Source organism: Lepus europaeus, chromosome 11, assembly GCF_033115175.1.
Source record: "Lepus europaeus isolate LE1 chromosome 11, mLepTim1.pri, whole genome shotgun sequence".
Classification (NCBI taxonomy): domain Eukaryota; kingdom Metazoa; phylum Chordata; class Mammalia; order Lagomorpha; family Leporidae; genus Lepus; species Lepus europaeus.
Window position 1 is genome coordinate 62,559,663 of NC_084837.1, and position 16,653 is coordinate 62,576,315.

The window sequence follows — 16,653 nt, forward strand, 5'->3', positions numbered from 1 at the left end:
TACTGCTGTGTTGGCCTCACCTCCCGCCCGCCCGGGGGCCTGCAGCTTCTGCAGCCAGTCCTTAAAAGGAGCGGTGGGTGCCACGTTTGTTCTTTCTGGTGCCAGGTCTGCGCTGTCTCACTTCCCCGGCGGCAAGTGGATTCTTAATGAGAGGCGGTGACCGTGACGTAGGCCCAGCAGCCTGGGTGAGAGCCAGCAGGTTCCAGCCTGCTGCTCCTCTCGCTCCCTTTCCCAGCCTGGGGTCTCCCCGTCCAGGGGGGCTGTGGTCACCCGCACGGGCCCTTCCTCGGAAGCGTGCTAACTGCCTTTGCTCAGGAAGAGGTGCCTGTGAGGTCTGTGTGCATGGATAAAGGATGAGAGAATGAAGTGACATGGTGCCTCCAGCTTCTCCGATTCCCTGGACAACCCCACCCCCAATTTAGAAGACAGGAGCGCATGGAAGTTTTGGTCATTTTCTTTGCTCTTGGGGGGCGCCAGTGCCATCTTGTCCTGTTATTCCTCACTCTGAGGCCAGGGCCAGAGCTGGAACTGACTGGTGACCAAGGCCATCCAGACAGGGGCCTTGGCAGGTAGCTTCCAAGGGCCCCCAAGGCCTCCCCTTGACCATAAGAAAGTGGGGACCTGCTGCGGCTTTGGGTGGCAGAACTTAGCCCTGGAGGCTTGGCGCAAGCTCGCAAGGGGGCTGGTTTCTGGGGAAAATGAAACAGCAAAAACTGGTGTGAGATGGCTACTGATGGACACAGGAGGACAGAGGAGCAGGAGGAGTGGGAGAGGCAGCATGCAGGGGGGCGCGGGTGGATGGAGCCAGTGACAAGACAAAGAACGCTCCCTGGAAACCACTAGACCACCCGGAGGACCCAAAGTAGCCAGCTGCCCAGAGGGCTGGCTCAACAGTACCAGGCAGCCCTCTCTTCCCTACAAGGGCATTGCCCCAGCTGGAGAGGAGATAAAAGAGAAGCCAGAAAACACAGACAGAGGTCACACCAAATAGCTACTTCATTTATTCAACGAGTATTCACCGAGAGCCTTTCGAATGGCAGGCTACCAGTGACAGTGTCTACTGCAGGCCGGGTACATTTTGCATACTCTTGTCCTTGTTTTTTCAACAGCCCTCCAGGGTGGGAATTACAGCCCCCACTTTGCAGACAAGGGGACCAAGGCTTTTAGAGGTTAAAGTCAGGCACGGCCACCCAGCTGACTGGACCGGGGGATCCTGGCCTGTGCCCGTTCCACCCTGTCGTCCGACACATGCCTTTCTTGCAACCCTGCTCCACTGCTCCTTCTGCCAAGGTGAGGTGGGCCTGGGACACAGGTGCCTCCGCCTCTTCCACCCTCCAGCTCCGTGCCTTGGTTCCTGATGGCCACGTGAAGCCCTCCCACATTTGAAAAATAGATTTGTCTTGGATGCCTTCCTCCTTTCCAACCAAGTGGAAGGCTTCCAGCCTGACCTTTGAACACAGGAGCCCAGAGGAGATAGAACCAGCTCTGCATGGCCCTGAGGTCGGCAGGTGCCGTATCTAGTGATACCTGCCTCCTGTTCCATCCTGGAGCCACAGTCGGGTCGGGTAGCCTAGGGCTGCCACCAGAGCCACTGCCCTCTTGAGGACAGCTCAGTGCCACCTGCCCCCAGTACAGTCTTCCTGTGAAAGCAGCCTGCACCGGTCTCCACTCTCCAATCTCGTTGCTCCCCCCACACCCCTCCTCCTAACATCCTTCCAGCCCTATTTCCCCATAGCCCTTCTCCCTGACTCTCTCCTGCCCCGGTTCTTGTGTGAGGGCTGAACCCAGGCCTTGTCCCATTTCCCCGTCCCCCTCCCATGCTCACACGTGCCTGGCGGCTACCCTGTATGGAGGCACATCTGTGAGTTGCAGCTCCGGGGTTTGGGAGCAGACTGTGAATCTAGAATTTAAGGTCTCTGCCGGAACCTAACCCCATCCTTTGCTCTAACCCAGCCCCGTCCTTTGCCCGTGATGGGGCCCAGGGCCTGTGCCACATTCCAAAGCCTTGTCCTTGTGACTGGAAGGCAAGAGGAAAACTTGAGCGTGGAGTCTCCAGCCTGGCCAGGCTTTTCCAGAATGCCCCACACTGCCCTCTTCTGCCCTCTTCACCCTACCCCATTCCTGCCCTCTGCAGCGTCTTCCCCCAGCCCTGCAGCCAGCCAGAGCCTAGAGTCCGCCTCTGTCCCCAGCCCTCCTTGTGTCCTAGTCTCGGCCCTTACCACTTGCATAGTGTGGCCCAGCCCAGCAGCATGGGCCTACCTGTGCCTATAGCAGCGCTGGCTCCCAGCCCTCCCCAGGCTGGATTAGAATCGGCATCATCCTTGGCATTCGGTGTGAGGACAGCAGTCTCAGCTGCTGAGAGGTACCCACTCCCCAGCGGGCCAGTCGAAGGGTGGGGGGATGGAGCTGCCAGCCAGCGAAGCCACCTGAGCTGGGACCCCATTGGCCTCCCATCGAATTGTGGCCAGGGTCCAGACCCTCCTGGGGGCCTCAGAGGCCCATGACCCTCAGCAGAGAGAAACCACCACGGCAGGGCCAGGGAGGAGGGGAGCAGAAGGGACCACGTGGTGAGCTCCAGGCAAGTGCGTGGGAGCAGAGGCGGGCTGGTTCCCTCTGGTCTCCCACCGAGATCCTGCCCCCAGCCCTGTCACGCACCTTGGGCCAAGAATGGCCCCTGCTGTGTAGCCTGGATCTGCTGGATGACTGGGTCCCTTCCCTCCCCCTGGCTGGCTAAGTCACCGTCGCCCACCGGCTGCGTTACTGGTCGTGGGTGCTCAGGAAATGTTTGTTGAATTGAGAGGAAGCCACAGCTTGTGCAGAGTCTGGATAATTCTGTGGGCCTCAGGGGAGGGGCGGGAATGGAGACTAAGTGGGAAAGACAAGTTCTGATGTCGGAGTCATTGTTTATCTATTGAGCTTCTCTGTTTCTCTGAGCCCTTGCCTTGCAAGGCCCTGGTGGGGGTAGGGGGTGGGGAAGAGGAAGTAGGAGAGGGCAGGAAATGACCCTGGGCCGCAGGAGCAGGCCCTGGCCTCTGCCCAGGGTGCACGTGATGCCACAGCGCCAGCCGTGAGTGCTCCCCACCGCCCAGCCCACCCCGTGCCGGGGGAAGGCCACTCCGGGGACCCTCCTTCTCATAGGGAAGCCCGATTCTGCTTCTCTGCTCCCAGCCCGGGCTGTGCCAGCTGTGTCCTTTCTCCAGGCCTCAGCCTCCTCTTTGGAAGAAGCAGGTGACGGCCGAGGTTCTGCCAGCTCGGCCATCCTGTGAGCCTGGGACCACTCATCACCTGGCCGCGAGACAGGAGGGTGAGAAAGGTGCTGGCTTGGGTGGCCAAGGGGGCCTGCGGCTGCTGGGAGCTGAGGGCAGCTGCTGGTGAGGGAGGCCAGGCCCTGGGGCATAACAGGACCAGGAGGGCCTGGCTGTCACTAGGGTGGAGATGGCTCATGGCCTGGGCATCAGGGCAGGGCTGACCGGCGTGGGACACCAGAGGCCAGCATGCTTGTGCTTGCACAGGAAAACACACGGGCCCACGAGGTACAGGGCCCGAGGCAGCCGCTTGCAGGATCAGTGTGCTGGCAAGCTGACCGCACTGCTCAGCCGGACGGGCACGAGCCACACAGAAGACTGGGCACTGAGTCCTTCCCTCCTCCTCTCCCTAAAGCAGCCCCCAGCTCCCAGGAGCTCTGCTCAGCACCGTCCTGCAGGGCCAGCGCCCCCTCTCCTGCCCCTTCCCCCCGTGCCCCTCCCCCTCTGCCCACTTCCTCTGGGAGGCCTGCCTCTCGGGGCCAGGGCCTGCTGCGCCCCAGCCCTGCCAGACCTGCCCTCTCTGGGCTCTAGGGGACCTGTTCCTTTCTGCGGCTCAGAGCACATCCGGCCCTCCAGCTCAGCCTCAGGGTCGCTGCGTCCCAGAGGCTGCTGGGAGCCATCAGGCCAGGCTGCAGGGTTCTCCTGGGCCCCGGGCCTGGGGCTGAGAACACACGGGCTCTCCCCAGGCCCAGGGCTGCCGGCCCCTCCTAGAGAGAGGTCCAGGGGAACCAAGTCAGTCTGTTGTGGTGAGCTGGGGGCAGGGCTGCTTGTGGAAGCTCCTGACTTCTCTTCTGGCCGCTCCCGGGGTGCTGGTGCTGGGCTGGTTGCTGGAGTCCTTCCCAGCCTGCCTGGCTGGGCCCCGCTCTGCTTGTCTGGCTGCTCCTCTGCGCTGACAGCCTTCCTGGTGCTCTGGCCTGCCTGAAACGAGAGGACGGCCCAGCTGCCCGGCGCATTCAGGGCTCGCGTCCCGCCCGCCGGGTGGAGGCTCGAGGACCCACCTCCTGGCTCTCCAGTTCCTCAGCGGCGTCTTCCTTCGTATCCCACCTGTGAAGCACAGCACGGGCAGCCCCCGCCCCCGGAAAGTCACCCCCTCTGTAGCCCGCGGCCCCCAGGGGGCAGCTGACATCTGAGGGGCTCAGAACAGGACCCAGGCCAGCCTGACCTCGAGCCCCCAGCACAACAGTCTCCTCCGAACGCCACCCGCTCCGGCCCCTCCCGGCTCCCCAGCTGCTGTTTATGGCCAAGCCTGCGGCACCTGAAGCTCTGTGGGGACCCCAGACGTGTCCCTGCCCGCCTGCGCTGCCTGGGAAAGGCGCACCTCGCTTCCCGGGGGGAAGGCAGCTGCTGTAATTACCGCCAGCCTCCCTGGGCACCAGCTCTTGCTGCCGCGGCTGCCTCTGCTGATGGCCTCTCCCGGCATCTCATTAACTTGAGCCCGGCAGCAGGCAGCACAGAGGCAGGGGCCCAGGGACACAGCAGGCACCTGGGCCCACGCTGGGGCAGGAAATCAGGACACCCAGATGCCCTGCCTTGATTCTGTCCCCTGTTACCTTCGGGCCCTGCCAGTCAGCCTCTCCTTGCCCCGGGCTTTGCTGCCTGTGGCTGGTGCCGCCGAGGGTCTGCTGGGTTGCCCACCCCGACCTGCAAGAGATGGTCCACAAATCCAGGAGAGAAGGGGGCCACAGCAGCCAACTGAGCCACCGGCGGGGCAGCACCCGGCTCCTCCTCCTCTCCCAGCGCACCTTTTCCATCCGGGGACAATGGCGGGGGCTGTAGCTTCCGGTGGCTCCTAGGACCTAAACGGGTACAAAGGAAACAGAGACAGGGTGCCGTGTCAAGGATGCGAAACGGAACGCTGGTTCCTGCAGCACCAGGAAGCTGGTGGGCTTTTCTGCCTGGGGTCACGAGAGCCGGGTTCCTGCTGGCTTGGCTATCCCAGCTTCCTGAGCCCCGAATCCTCCGGTGGTGGGTGGGGTGCCTGCAGCGGGCCCGGGGCGGGCCGGCCAGCACCCTGGCCTATCAGGGAGCAGCGCCCCGGGAGGACCCCGGCGCATGCCCCAGAGCAGCCTCAAGGACCCCGCGGTGGGGAAGGAGGGTGTTCTCCCGTGCTGGCTTTGTGCTCTGAAAAGAAGTGGGAAAGCGAGAGACCGAGAAGCGAGAGGACGAGGGAGGGGACGGGATGGGGGCGAAGAAAGCCAAGAAGGGGCGGGGTGAGGGGGCACCGGCTCACCCCGTCTGCCGCCTGCCCTCGCCGGGCCCTCTTCCCTAGGCTTGCCGCCGTCCTGTAGCCTGTGTAGACAGAGGAGGGAGGGAGGTTGCAGGTGGCAGGCAGGACAGAGGCTCCGCGCCTCCTCCAGCCCCAGAACTGAGGACAGCAGGAGCGATGGGGGACTCGGTCTATACAGAGGCCTGAGCCCGGATCCTGCCCAGGCGGCCCAGACAGGGCCTCTCCAGCCCGGGGAGGGTCCCACCAGCCCTACCCCAGCCCCACATGCATGTCAGCTGGCAAGCCGCCTCGCCCTGCCACCCACGTGGGCTTGGCCTTGTCCATGTCCCACGGGCGGCGCCAGTCACCCTGTGCATCTCTGTGCCGAGCCACGCGGGCCTGGTCCACCTGCTCGCGCTCCTGCTTCCACTGAGAGTAATCCCAGCCCACCTCTGGGGGCGCTCTGAGTGGCCGTGGAGGGGCTGGGCCCCGGGCTTCCCCTGCAGCCTGCAAGCAGAAGTTAGGCATGGTGGTGAGTACAAGCAGAAACAGCGGACCTAGAGATTCCCTCTAACCCTTCCTCTCTCAAACTCTCCACACCCCATCTGAAAACTAGGACTACGCCATGTCTAACAGGCTCTATTGACCGCGGGCACGCTTCCTGTCCACTTGTTAGCTGAGTGTCTGGGGAAAGTAATTTTGCCTGTCTGTGCATCATTTTCTCATCTTTGAAATGGGGATGGCAATAGGGCCTACCCACCAGGCTGTGCCCAGGTTGGGAGGAGCACCTAGAACCGGGAGCAAGACCAAGGGCGAGAGGCTGCTGCCACCTAGAGGTCACACCTGGCTCGTGACCAGTCACCTCCACCCTCCGCCCACCAGCAGGGATAGATCAGATGGGGGCAGGATCACATCCCCCCCCCCCCCCCCCAGCCCACCCCTAGTGGCCAGAGAGGAGAAGGAGCCATGGGAATTCTTGCAGGGGCTGCCCGGGGCTGTGTCCCTACACACGCTGGACAGACACATCTGACTGGGTTTCTCTGCCCTCTGCAGATGGGGAGCTCCACGTTCACGCCTGGTGCACTCTTGAAGATGTACCTTCTGTGCAGAGTTCGAGCCGACGGCCAGCTGTGGGGGGGGGCTTTGGCCTCCGCCCCCTCCAGGTGACGCATCTGCCCCGGGGGCCCTTGCTCTGGTGGGCTTTTCACTTACGATCCGTTTGGCCTGGGGAAAGTGACCGATGGGCAGTGCAACCAGGCCAGGAAAGAAGAGGCTGTCCACCAGCACCTGGACTCCCCTCCCCACCCTGCTCACCTTGGCCCTGTTTTCCATGGTCACAGCCAGGTCCACGCGCTCCCCCAAGAAGAAGGCGCCCACGCAGCACCCCATGTCCTCGTCCTCCAGCATCTCACCGGCGGCCTCGGGTCCGAGAGGGCTCCTTGCCCAGTTCCTGCTGACCACCCGCTTCTCCTGCACAACGAGGGCCGCGTGGGCAGCACTGGGCAGGACCCGGGTAGGGAGTCCTCTGGGGGCTTCGCTGGGCCCAGGTTCCAGCCTGACCCTCCCTGGAACGCCCACAGAGACGCCGACTCCCGCAGGCATTCACATACCAATGACATTAGTTATCCAGCACCCAGGGCTGCCGGGGGCCCAAGATGCCATGGCAGCTGGCGGTCAGCTCTGAGCACTCAGACAATAAGGCCTTGTCCCTCAAACACTGCTCCTGGTCTTAGCCCCAGCTCTCTCCCCCCACTTCCTACAGGGATTGGAAGCCCCTCAAGTTTGGGGTTTAGGAGCAGCTTGTGCTTGGGGCATACATGTGGGGCTGAGGCCCTCGGCTGGGGACAGCAGTGGCCCAGGCTGCATTAGGTTGGGAGCTGGTAGCAGCCTCCAGAGGGGGTAAGTTGTGCTGTTCCCCCACCATCCGGCCTCCACCTCTTTCACCCTCCCTGGCTCCCAGGGTGAGGCTTACACCAGGAACCTGGCTGATGGTGACAGTGAGGCTGTCGGGCTGGAGGAGCCCCGGCGTGGTCACAGCCATGCCCCCCTGCTCGGCCTGCCGACGGTCTTCCTGGATCTCCTAGGGGAGGGCCTGGGATCAGCACAGGCCATAGCCCCCTAGACGCACAGAGACACAGACGCGGACAGGCCTACACAGGGAGACACTGGGGGGACACCAGGGGGCAGAGGCACCACGTCACAAGTGCCTGACACCCTGCCAAGACTCCAAAGCCACCGTGTCCACCCTCACCCTAGCCCCAGGCCCAGAGCCCACAGGGAGAGGCTGCAAGGCCGGCAGCCCCCCTGTCCTCCGGCCCCTGCCACAGCTCACTCACCTGGTACCTGCGCAGTAAGGCCTGGTTCTTCTTGCGCAGGGCAACTATCCTCCGGTCCAGCTCAGCATCCTTCTCCTCCGGCCTACTCATCAGTGACGTGGCCCTGGGCGGCCCCTGCGGAGGGCAGGGGACCCAGGCTCCCGGCTGCTGCCCAGCCACCACCATTCCCACACCTGCACACTCATCCCCCAACCTTATTCTCACCACCCACAGTGCCAGGGTCCACAGGAAGAAAGGCCCACCCCCACCATGCTGGGCCTGTCTGCCTGCACCTGCCTCCTCCAGGTCGGGGCCTGACACCCAGGGCAGGCAGCAGGCCGCCCCTCCCCCGGCTCCCCAGAGAACACCACAGCAAGTCTGGAACGGGAGTTATAAATGGCTCTGGCCGCAGAACCTGCGTGACTGGGAAGCTGCCAGGGGATTCGGGAGGTCGAGGAGCGGGGGGAGCTGTTTGGCTCCCAGACTCAGAAGTGCAGAAAAAGAGAGGCCTTGGCTCCGTCCTGGGCCCTAAGGCCCGAGCCCCCACTCTCCGGGCCTGTGCCCAGCCTGGAGAAAGAGCCGCCCCACAGGCCCAGCCTCTCCAGGCCTTGAGCCGCTGGCTGCCAGGGCAGGAGAGGTTGGCAGCCCCACCCTGGGCAAGCGGGGCCTCGGCATCAAGATCCCAGGTCACCCCCCCGCCCCGCCTGGCTGCAGGGTCTCCGCTTTGGGCACCAGCACCCCTGCCCGGGCCGCCTCTGGCCTGATCGCAGCCCTCTTCCTCCCAGGCCCAGCTGTCCCCAGCTGCCCCCAGAGCATGGCTGCCTGGTGTCCCAGCCTCCTCCCAGCCCCAGGAAGCCCCTGCCCAAGGCAAGGTGCCACTCACAGCCGAGTGCATGGCACCAGCGGGCACCAAGAGAATTCCAGAGCAGACCCTGGGGGAGCCAGAGCAGGAGGGAAGCCGGAGCCACTGGAGCCGGGCCTCTGCCGGCCTCTCCCTGCCGGCTCCACTGCTCAGCACACGAGATCATGTTGTGATTACAAAAGACTCCTCTGGGCTCCCAGCCAGGAACGCCGCGGCCTCCACCCCCACCCTTCCACTCGCACAGGGGGAGGACCAGGGAGCCGGCAGCAGCTGGCCCTGCCCTGCCCCAGCGCCCCAGACAGGATGACAGGGTCGTCCCCCTGGGGGTCGAGCCTACCCAGGAGGCCTGGCCACCCAGACCCAGCCTTCCCCTGAGGCCGTGTGCCCCAAGATGCGATAGGCAGCCACATGGCCGGGTCTCTCCCTTGAGTATAAAAAGGCCTGCAGAAGAGCCGGCTTGGCAGGTACCTCCAGGGTGCCTCCCTCTCCCGCTGGCTGCCCCATCAGCACTGGTGCGGGTGACATGGGTCAAGCAACAGCCCCAGGCCCCTGCACACCCGGGACAACACTGTTAGTCACTCACTCCTCTGGTCCTCTCAGCACTCCTGGTGTCCAGCACCTCACGGTGGTGAGCCAGGCCCGGCTCCAGCTCTGTCCCCACCCAGGCCCAGTGCTGCCAGCCGCCTTCCTGCCGCAGGCTCCCTTGGAAAGCCCTCGCTCACACCCCTGAGCCTGGCAGTTCCCTGGGTGGGGGGGGTCCTTGAGGCCCTGAGGCCTGGGGGTGTGGGGAGGGGGGGACCTGGTTCTGTTTCAAGCATGGCAAGGCCCCGAGGCCTGTGTCGGAAGCCCCTGCATCCCTGATTGACCAGGGCTGTTTCCCTGACCCTGGGGCCCCAGGCGCCAGCACTCCAGCCTCTGCTCCCCTGCAGCTCCCCCTCCCCCACCCGGGCCCCACACCCCATCCCACTCCCTTCACATCCCAGCTTGGCTCTCTTCCCTTCCTGCCGGATGTTCCCACTGAGTCAGACTCCTCCCGGCGACAGTGACGCACCGGGCTCCTCTCTCGCACACTCTCGCGCTCACACGCACACACACATACACACACTCGCTCTTCTCCCCGCTCACTCTGCATCCTGCCCCAGCTCCGCCTCCACGGGCTTCAGGGGCCCCAGGCTCCCCCTCGCCTGCCCCACGCCTGCCCAGCCTGAGAGAGAGACCTGATGCTCCCCTTTCCCTTTGGAACTCCAGGGGGGGAGGGGGTGTGGACGGTGGAGGCTGCAGGCACCCGCAGCCCCTGTTCCCAGCCAGCAGGCTCCAAGTGAGCAGCAGCCACAGGGGGACTTACACAGCCGTCCTGCAGGGAAGGGCCTCCTGGCTCTTTAAGCTGCAGCCTCACGTGCCCAGGACGAAGCCACAGCCGGATGGGGCCTGCATTTGCTGGCCATGTGCTTCCCAAGTGTTACTCACACAGTATGTCACATCTCGGAGCAGCCCCCACACTCTCCTCCTTTCTCCAGAAGCTGTGGTTTGCCCGTCTGCTCCCACATCAGACAGAGGCTCTCTGAGGGCAGGAGCCCAGTGCGGAGTGCCTCTGGATGGCCAGCGCCTGCCCCAGGTAGTGCTTGCAGAAGGAAGACATGAGAGAGACAGGCTGTCTTGTCCCTGGGCCGTGACTGCCTTTCTGTCCACCAGGAGCGCAGGCAGCCCTGACATAGCTTGGGGTGCTTCCCCCTTGTACTGGGGAGAAATGCAGGGGCAGCCGGCTGGGACGCAGGGGGGCCTCCGGCCAGGTGTTACCCGGGGACCTCGGCGCCACCACTCCGCGCTGCCACTAGAGGGCAGCAGAGTTGCAAAGGCCTGGACTTGGCGGACGGGGGCGTTTCCTTGCCGGCCCCTCGCGCCCCAGTCGTCTCCCGCAGGTCTCCAACCCTCGCCCCCACGGAGCTCCAAATCACTCGGTTGTTAAAGCCTTGTTTTATGGATGAGTGAAACAAGGCCCAGAGGGGTTGCCATCTGCTCGAGACGCACAGCCCCTGCGTGTGCACAGGTGAGACTTGAGGCCGGGCGCAGCCTCCTCCCTGGGTGGTGGCCGCCGAGAGCGCCCTGCGCCTTCCCTCCTTGAGGCCAGAGTTTTCCGGGCTGCCCTTCCACCCTCGCAGGCCCACCCCGACCATATTTGGACCTTATCTGCTGTGGTAAGAACATAGATCTGGAGCTGACCCTGGGAACAGGACGGCGGGTCCAGAGTCCAGTTGAGTTGGGGAAGAGGGGTGGGAGGCCTGCCGGGGCAGGGCGTGCAGATCCCTGGCCCACGCACCAGCTCCTGGCAGAGGCCAAAGCTATAGGAGCCGCGGCCGGGCAGAGGCCCACGCAGGTGCAGGCGCTGAGCCTGTAGGTTTGGGGGCGGGCAACCATACCCGTGGCAAGGGCTGTGGCCTTGCCCTTCTCCCTGAACTTGTCACAAGGTGAGGGAGGAGGTGTACCTCTGTTGCACTCGTCAGCTAAAACAAAATGTTACAAAAACTAGTGACAGTCACACAAGAATTTTATTGAAAATGAGAAGCAAATGAGAGGCAAGGTAACCGATCAGGACCGGCCACCGATCGGGACCAACACTCCTTACTAGAGTGCGGCCCCCAACAGTGGGTTACGCAGCTTTTTATAGTATTCTGTCCACTAGGGCTCACAATTTCGAACCGGACCCCTGGTATGCAGTGAACAATAAAAAGGAAAACCAGAATATGGTTGTAAGATAACAGTTAACAATAACAAACCCAATAGCAGATCCAAGATAATGGTTGTACGATAACAGTGGAGGACACATTTCGGTCAACCTAGTTCCTGGGAATTTGGGCCCATATAGTTTCCCAAGATACACCCTTAGCCGTTAGCAAGCAAAGCCAATATGTACAGAAGCAAGAGGTCTGCAATTGGCTTTTAGCCACACTCACTCCATTTTGACTCTGATTCTACACCTCCTCTCTCTGGTTCCACTTATAAAGTGAGGTGTTGATACTGGGCAGTCATCCGGAAATAAAACGAGGTGACATCCAGGCCTGCAACCACGTGTGGCTCAGAGTGAGCCTCGGGCAGCTCACTACCGCCTTCCAGATGCTCCCTCCACAGCGTCTCTCCAGGGGCCCCCAGGCTGCCTCCTGCCTGCTGTCCGGGGTGGACAGCTCTGAAGACTTCTGGGTGATGGGGACCATGTGTGACCTGGTAGGGGAGACCCTGCGGCCCCCCCAGCACCCTCTCTGGGTCTCTCTTCACGCCCCCTGCCCAGCTAGGCCTCCCTGTCTGCTCCCTGCCATGCCTGGCCCCCTGAAGGCCCTGGGTGCTGGCTGCCATCTCTCCCCAGCCAGCCGGGAGCTGCTCCTGGCCGCCATCCCAGCCCCGACCGAGCCCAGGTTCAGACTCTCATCCCAGTGCCCAGGACTTCTCCCTGGCTGGGGGCTGAGTGCTTGGAGGTCACCCATGCCTCCTGCCAGCTCTGGGTAGCGGAGCGAGCCCAGCTGTCAGGTCTCACTCAGGGGAGAAGGCACCAGAAGCTGGCTTGAAGCCCAGCGTGCTTCTTCTGCAAATGTATTCCTCCCCCAACCCCAGCAGGGCCACTCCTGTCTCAAGATCCTGCTGTCCTGACCCCTGTGACTGCAAGTCTGCACGTAGGCCTCGGTCAGCCAGGCCTGGCCCTGGCCATTATGTGTGTGTGTGTGTGGAGGGGTGACTCAGAGTCAGAGGTGGGGCTGGGACCGGCCCTGGGCAGGTGCCAGCTGCCAGAACAAAGTCTGGGCCACACCATTCCTGAGAACACACATGGCACAACAGGGTGGCATCTGGAGGCCAAGGCAGGCTGGGCTGGGACTCTCTGGGCACTCGCAGCTCGGGGGAGGGGACCCCCAGCGTGGCGCTGCAGCCCTGGGCTCTCCTTTGTTGTGTTGGGTGCATGGGGAACTCACAGCATTTTCCCAGAACCCCCTGCCTGGATCCCCGGCCCAGAGTTGCCCTGCCAGGGCTTGCCCACGATGTGCCATTAGCTGGCACCTACTGTGTGCTTCGCCTGGCCGAGGCAAAACAGGAACAAGGAGGTGAAGACCCAGGCTCCAGGTCGGAGGCGCCTGCCAGCAGCAGGCTGCAGTAGCCTGGGCCCACGAGGAGTTTTCCAGAAGGAGCAGGGATCACAGGGACATGAGAGGGCACCCGTGGATGCACGCAGAGCGATGCGGGAAGAGGCAGAGCCTTGGTGGGCTTTCCCCACGAGAGGGCACCCATTAGGCAAGCCCCAGGCAGACTGGGGAAGCTGCAGAAGGGCTCACCCAAGGTCTTAGAGCAGGGGCTGGTGAGGTTCCAGGAGCTACAGCCAGACTGGTGCAGAGGGCTGCTGGGCTGGGCTTAGGGTGGGGCCACTGGCAGGCTAAGTCCAGAGACTCACTGCAGGGAGGTGGCACACCACGCCCTGGGGAGTCCAGGGAAGGGGTGAGCAGTGGAACCTTCTAGAGGCTTCAGAGCTTGCGTGTGGCCTGGGGTGGGCACGGCAGGCAGAGGAAGAGCCAAGACAGCATCAAGGTCTCAGGTCTAGGGGCCTGAAGAGGCAGGGGGGGGGGGGAGGCTGGTGTGCGGGTCCCAGGGCGCTCCTTTCTCTGGGCGGGGAGGAAGAGCCCCCACCGCCAGGCTCACCACAGCCTCTGGAAGATGGAGAAAGACCTGGCAGTTCTGAGGGGTGGCGAGGACAGGAGCCCGCTAGAAAGGCCAGAGAAAGATGGGGGAGCTGGCCAGGTCCCCGCAGGAGAGGGAGGGCCTCTGGAGTGGCTGCGGGCAGCCTGGCTCCCGGATTGTGTCTGGCCTGGAGACAGGCAGCCCGGGTGACAGACAGCACCGGAAGTGCCGAGCCTGGGACAACATGGTCACCACTGGGAGGGAGGCAAGGTGACCCATTGACTGGATTTGTCGGGCACTGTCCCCGTTTTAACAGAGTCCAGAACAGGCAGGGCCCTGGATGTTTGGAGGCCCCAGGGGAAGGCGGGTGTTGCAGGAGGTCGGGCAGGCTCTCCGCGGCTGTCAGTGATGGGCTCCGAGTGACGTGGAGGTGGCCGGCAGGCAGTGCCGCAGCACACGGAGCCGGGGAGCACAGGGCAGTCAGATGGGTCCGTAGTGCTGACACCACCAGCAGTCACGCCGCGCACTCCCAGCTGACGCGGCCGAAGCCCTCACACACATGATAGCATCCGTCCTCGTCAGCCTCCGAAATGACTTAGCCAGCACAGACAGGTGCTGTTGGTATCCCCTGGGAGACCAGGGGATGTGACCTGTCCTGGAGTCTCTGGGAGTGGAAGCACTCCCCACCGCCCTGGAATCCCTGAGGCCCACCGCCAGGGCCTGCGCCACCCTCCCAGCATGGCTCCTCGGGCGGCTACCCCTGCCACCATCCCTCCAGGGCCAAGGCAAGGTGCGCCCTGCCGGCCAGCCCAGCTCTGATGACAGGCACTGGAGATGGCGGAGGGGCTGGGACTGCACCTCTGGGCCTCCACTCGAAGCCTGCACGCACCTTCTCCCCTGCCCGTCGGCTTGCCCTGTTCTCCCTCTCCCTGACCCCAGTCCTCTCAGGCCAGAAATATCTCCCGTGGCCCCAGAGAGCTCCTATCTTCCCCAACCCCGGGGCTTTCAGACGAGGCAGCCACCTGTGTTGGCCAGGCGTGGTGGGCACCCACTGTCCATCTGCAGGCCGTATACCAGGAGGACCAAGGGGACACAGCCGTAACCGGGGCTCTCTGTTTGCCCTCCACTTCCTAGGGCTGGGCAGAGGGAAGAGGGCCATGATCAGATGCACTATGTGACAGATGACACCAGGGTGCTCACCTCCTGCAGGCCTCCTGGCCCACCCAGGGCCCTGACTGCCCCTGGCTCTGCTCTGTCCACCTCTCCACCCAAGGCCTCAGGACCTGCACCACCTGCCTGCCTGCCTGCCGTGCCCCGGACCTGGGGCTCAGGACTGACCTGGGGGTGGCAGGACAGGGCTGGCTGAATCTGGGAGCCACAGCATCTGGCCCCATGCACTCCCCAGCCCCCACATTCCCACTTCCCTCACAGGGACCTAGGCCTCTCTTTTCAGCTTCCTGCCAGAGGCTGGGGCAGGGGTGTGTGTTGGGGGTGGAGGTGGGTCATGGCATCAGAGTCCCTGATGGAGAAGAGGGAGATGCCTGGGAGAGGAGGGCTGGTGAGGGCAGGGTGGGGGCGGGCACAGGAAGTGCTGTGTTGTGGGGGCCCCCAGACCCATGCCCACTGGCCTGGCGTGCAGGGAGTCAATCATTGTGCTCAGGTCGGGAGGGAAGCAGGTGTTTATCGCGAGGCCAGAGCAGAGAGCCGGGCAGGTACCGCTAAGTTCCCGCGCTCTTGGAGGGACTGGAGGTGAAGGTTCTTAGGGGTGGAAGTTGGGGCAGAGCAACGCAGGCCCCTGGTGGGTCGGCAGTGCTCATGGCCCTCCTGTGATTGGTCAGCGAGGGTGTGTTCCTCGGAAATGCTGGTGATGGCCCAGTGGGCTGCGGTCAGCCAGGTGGCAGTGACTTCTTGCTCAGGGCCCGCAGTTTCTGGAAAAATCCTCAAGACAAGAACAAACATCAAGTTGTTATCTACTGGGGACATAAATGACCTCCTGTGTCCAGTGATCAGGGACCCTGTGGAGGGCTGCAGCGCCCTCTCTGTTCAGTGTGGGCATTTTCCTAATCTGAAGCTAAGGGAGGGAGATGGAGCGGGTGGGGGAGACCAGGGGAGTCAGGCCCCATGGCAGCTACATGTGCACGACAGGCACTGGACACGGGGGCTTGGTTTCACCTTTCACACAGCACAGGCCTGAGCATGGCACCTGGCAGGCACCACACGGCCCCTGCCCAGCAACCCACCACCTCCTGCCCTGGCTCCCTGCTGACTCACAGCCAGTCCACTCCGAAGGAATTAATGCCCACATAGTCATAAACCAAAGTCCTTCAGCCATAACTGTTACGGGGCTACAGTTTCTCAGAGGAGCAGTCCTTTTGTTTTTTAAGTTAAGGTAGAGACACAGACAGAGCTCTTCCATCTGCTGGTTCACTCCACAGATGTCTGCAACAGCCAGGACTGGGCCAAACCAAAACCAGGAGCCCTGAACTCCATCTGGGTCACCCATGTAGCTGGCAGGGGTCCAGGTACTTGAGCCATCACCTGCTGCCTCCCAGAGTGGGATGAGCAGGGAGCTGGAGTCAGAGGCACGGCTGGGACTGAAACCACGGATGCGGGCGTCCCAGCTGGCTTCCCAACAGCTGCACCAATGCCCACCCCTCCAGAGGCCACTCCTTAAAGAAGAGATAACCCAAGGTGAAGCAGGTGCCCAGGCACTAGACTCGGATTGTAGACACCGTGGCTGGACAAGCCCGAGCAAGTTTCTTAATCTCTGGAGCCTAGCTTCTGAAACTCTCTAAAAGGGGAAGATGGTAACACTTGCCCCCAAGAGCTGATTGGAGGACAGTGATGCTGTGAGACAGCTGGAGAGAGACAGACGCTCAGGCCTTTCTCGCCCACCCCCTCCTTAGCATTGTTCACATCATTTCCTGATAGGGTTTCATTACCTTTGCTTTTGTAGCTCTAACTGAGGTACTGCACATATTTTTATTGTAGATGCTTCGTCATATGCACGCTCTCAGAAACCACCAGTGCAATCAAGATAATGAACATAATCCCTGAATTTCCTCTGGTCCCCTTCTTTTTTCATTATTTTATTATTTGATAGGCAGTGACAAAGAGAGGAGTGACCGAGGGCGATCTTCCATCCGCTGTTTACTCCCCAGATGGCCATGATGGCTTGTGGGGTGGCCAGGCCAAAGCCAGGAGCCCAGAACTCCAACCGGGTCTCCCACGTGGGTGGCAGGGGCCCAAGCACTCAGGCCATCTTCTGCTGCTTCTTGGGCGTGTTAGTCGGGAGCTGGTTCAGAAACAGAG

At 62.8% G+C, this 16,653-nt stretch overlaps 1 protein-coding gene across 5 annotated transcripts; it reads right to left on the bottom strand.

Moving 5' to 3' along the window:
* Nucleotides 1-982: 982 nt before the first annotated feature.
* On the bottom strand, nucleotides 983-9,531 carry CCDC9B (coiled-coil domain containing 9B). Of its 5 annotated transcripts, none has more exons than XM_062205626.1 (11): nucleotides 9,272-9,531; nucleotides 7,848-7,961; nucleotides 7,484-7,591; nucleotides 6,826-6,981; nucleotides 6,610-6,735; nucleotides 5,837-6,018; nucleotides 5,536-5,594; nucleotides 5,048-5,101; nucleotides 4,856-4,946; nucleotides 4,304-4,349; nucleotides 983-4,223 (listed from the first exon to the last, which is right to left on the bottom strand). In XM_062205626.1, exons 2-11 carry the CDS (start codon nucleotides 7,935-7,937, stop codon nucleotides 3,687-3,689), a joined length of 1,449 nt encoding a protein of 482 aa, XP_062061610.1. In that variant the 5' UTR covers nucleotides 7,938-7,961; nucleotides 9,272-9,531; the 3' UTR covers nucleotides 983-3,686. The 5 variants fall into 5 exon arrangements, with proteins under 5 accessions (XP_062061610.1, XP_062061609.1, XP_062061608.1 ...); XM_062205625.1 differs by lacking the exon at nucleotides 9,272-9,531 and adding an exon at nucleotides 8,710-9,256; XM_062205624.1 differs by lacking the exon at nucleotides 9,272-9,531 and having other exon boundaries at nucleotides 7,848-9,255.
* Between the last annotated feature and the right edge of the window lie 7,122 nt (nucleotides 9,532-16,653).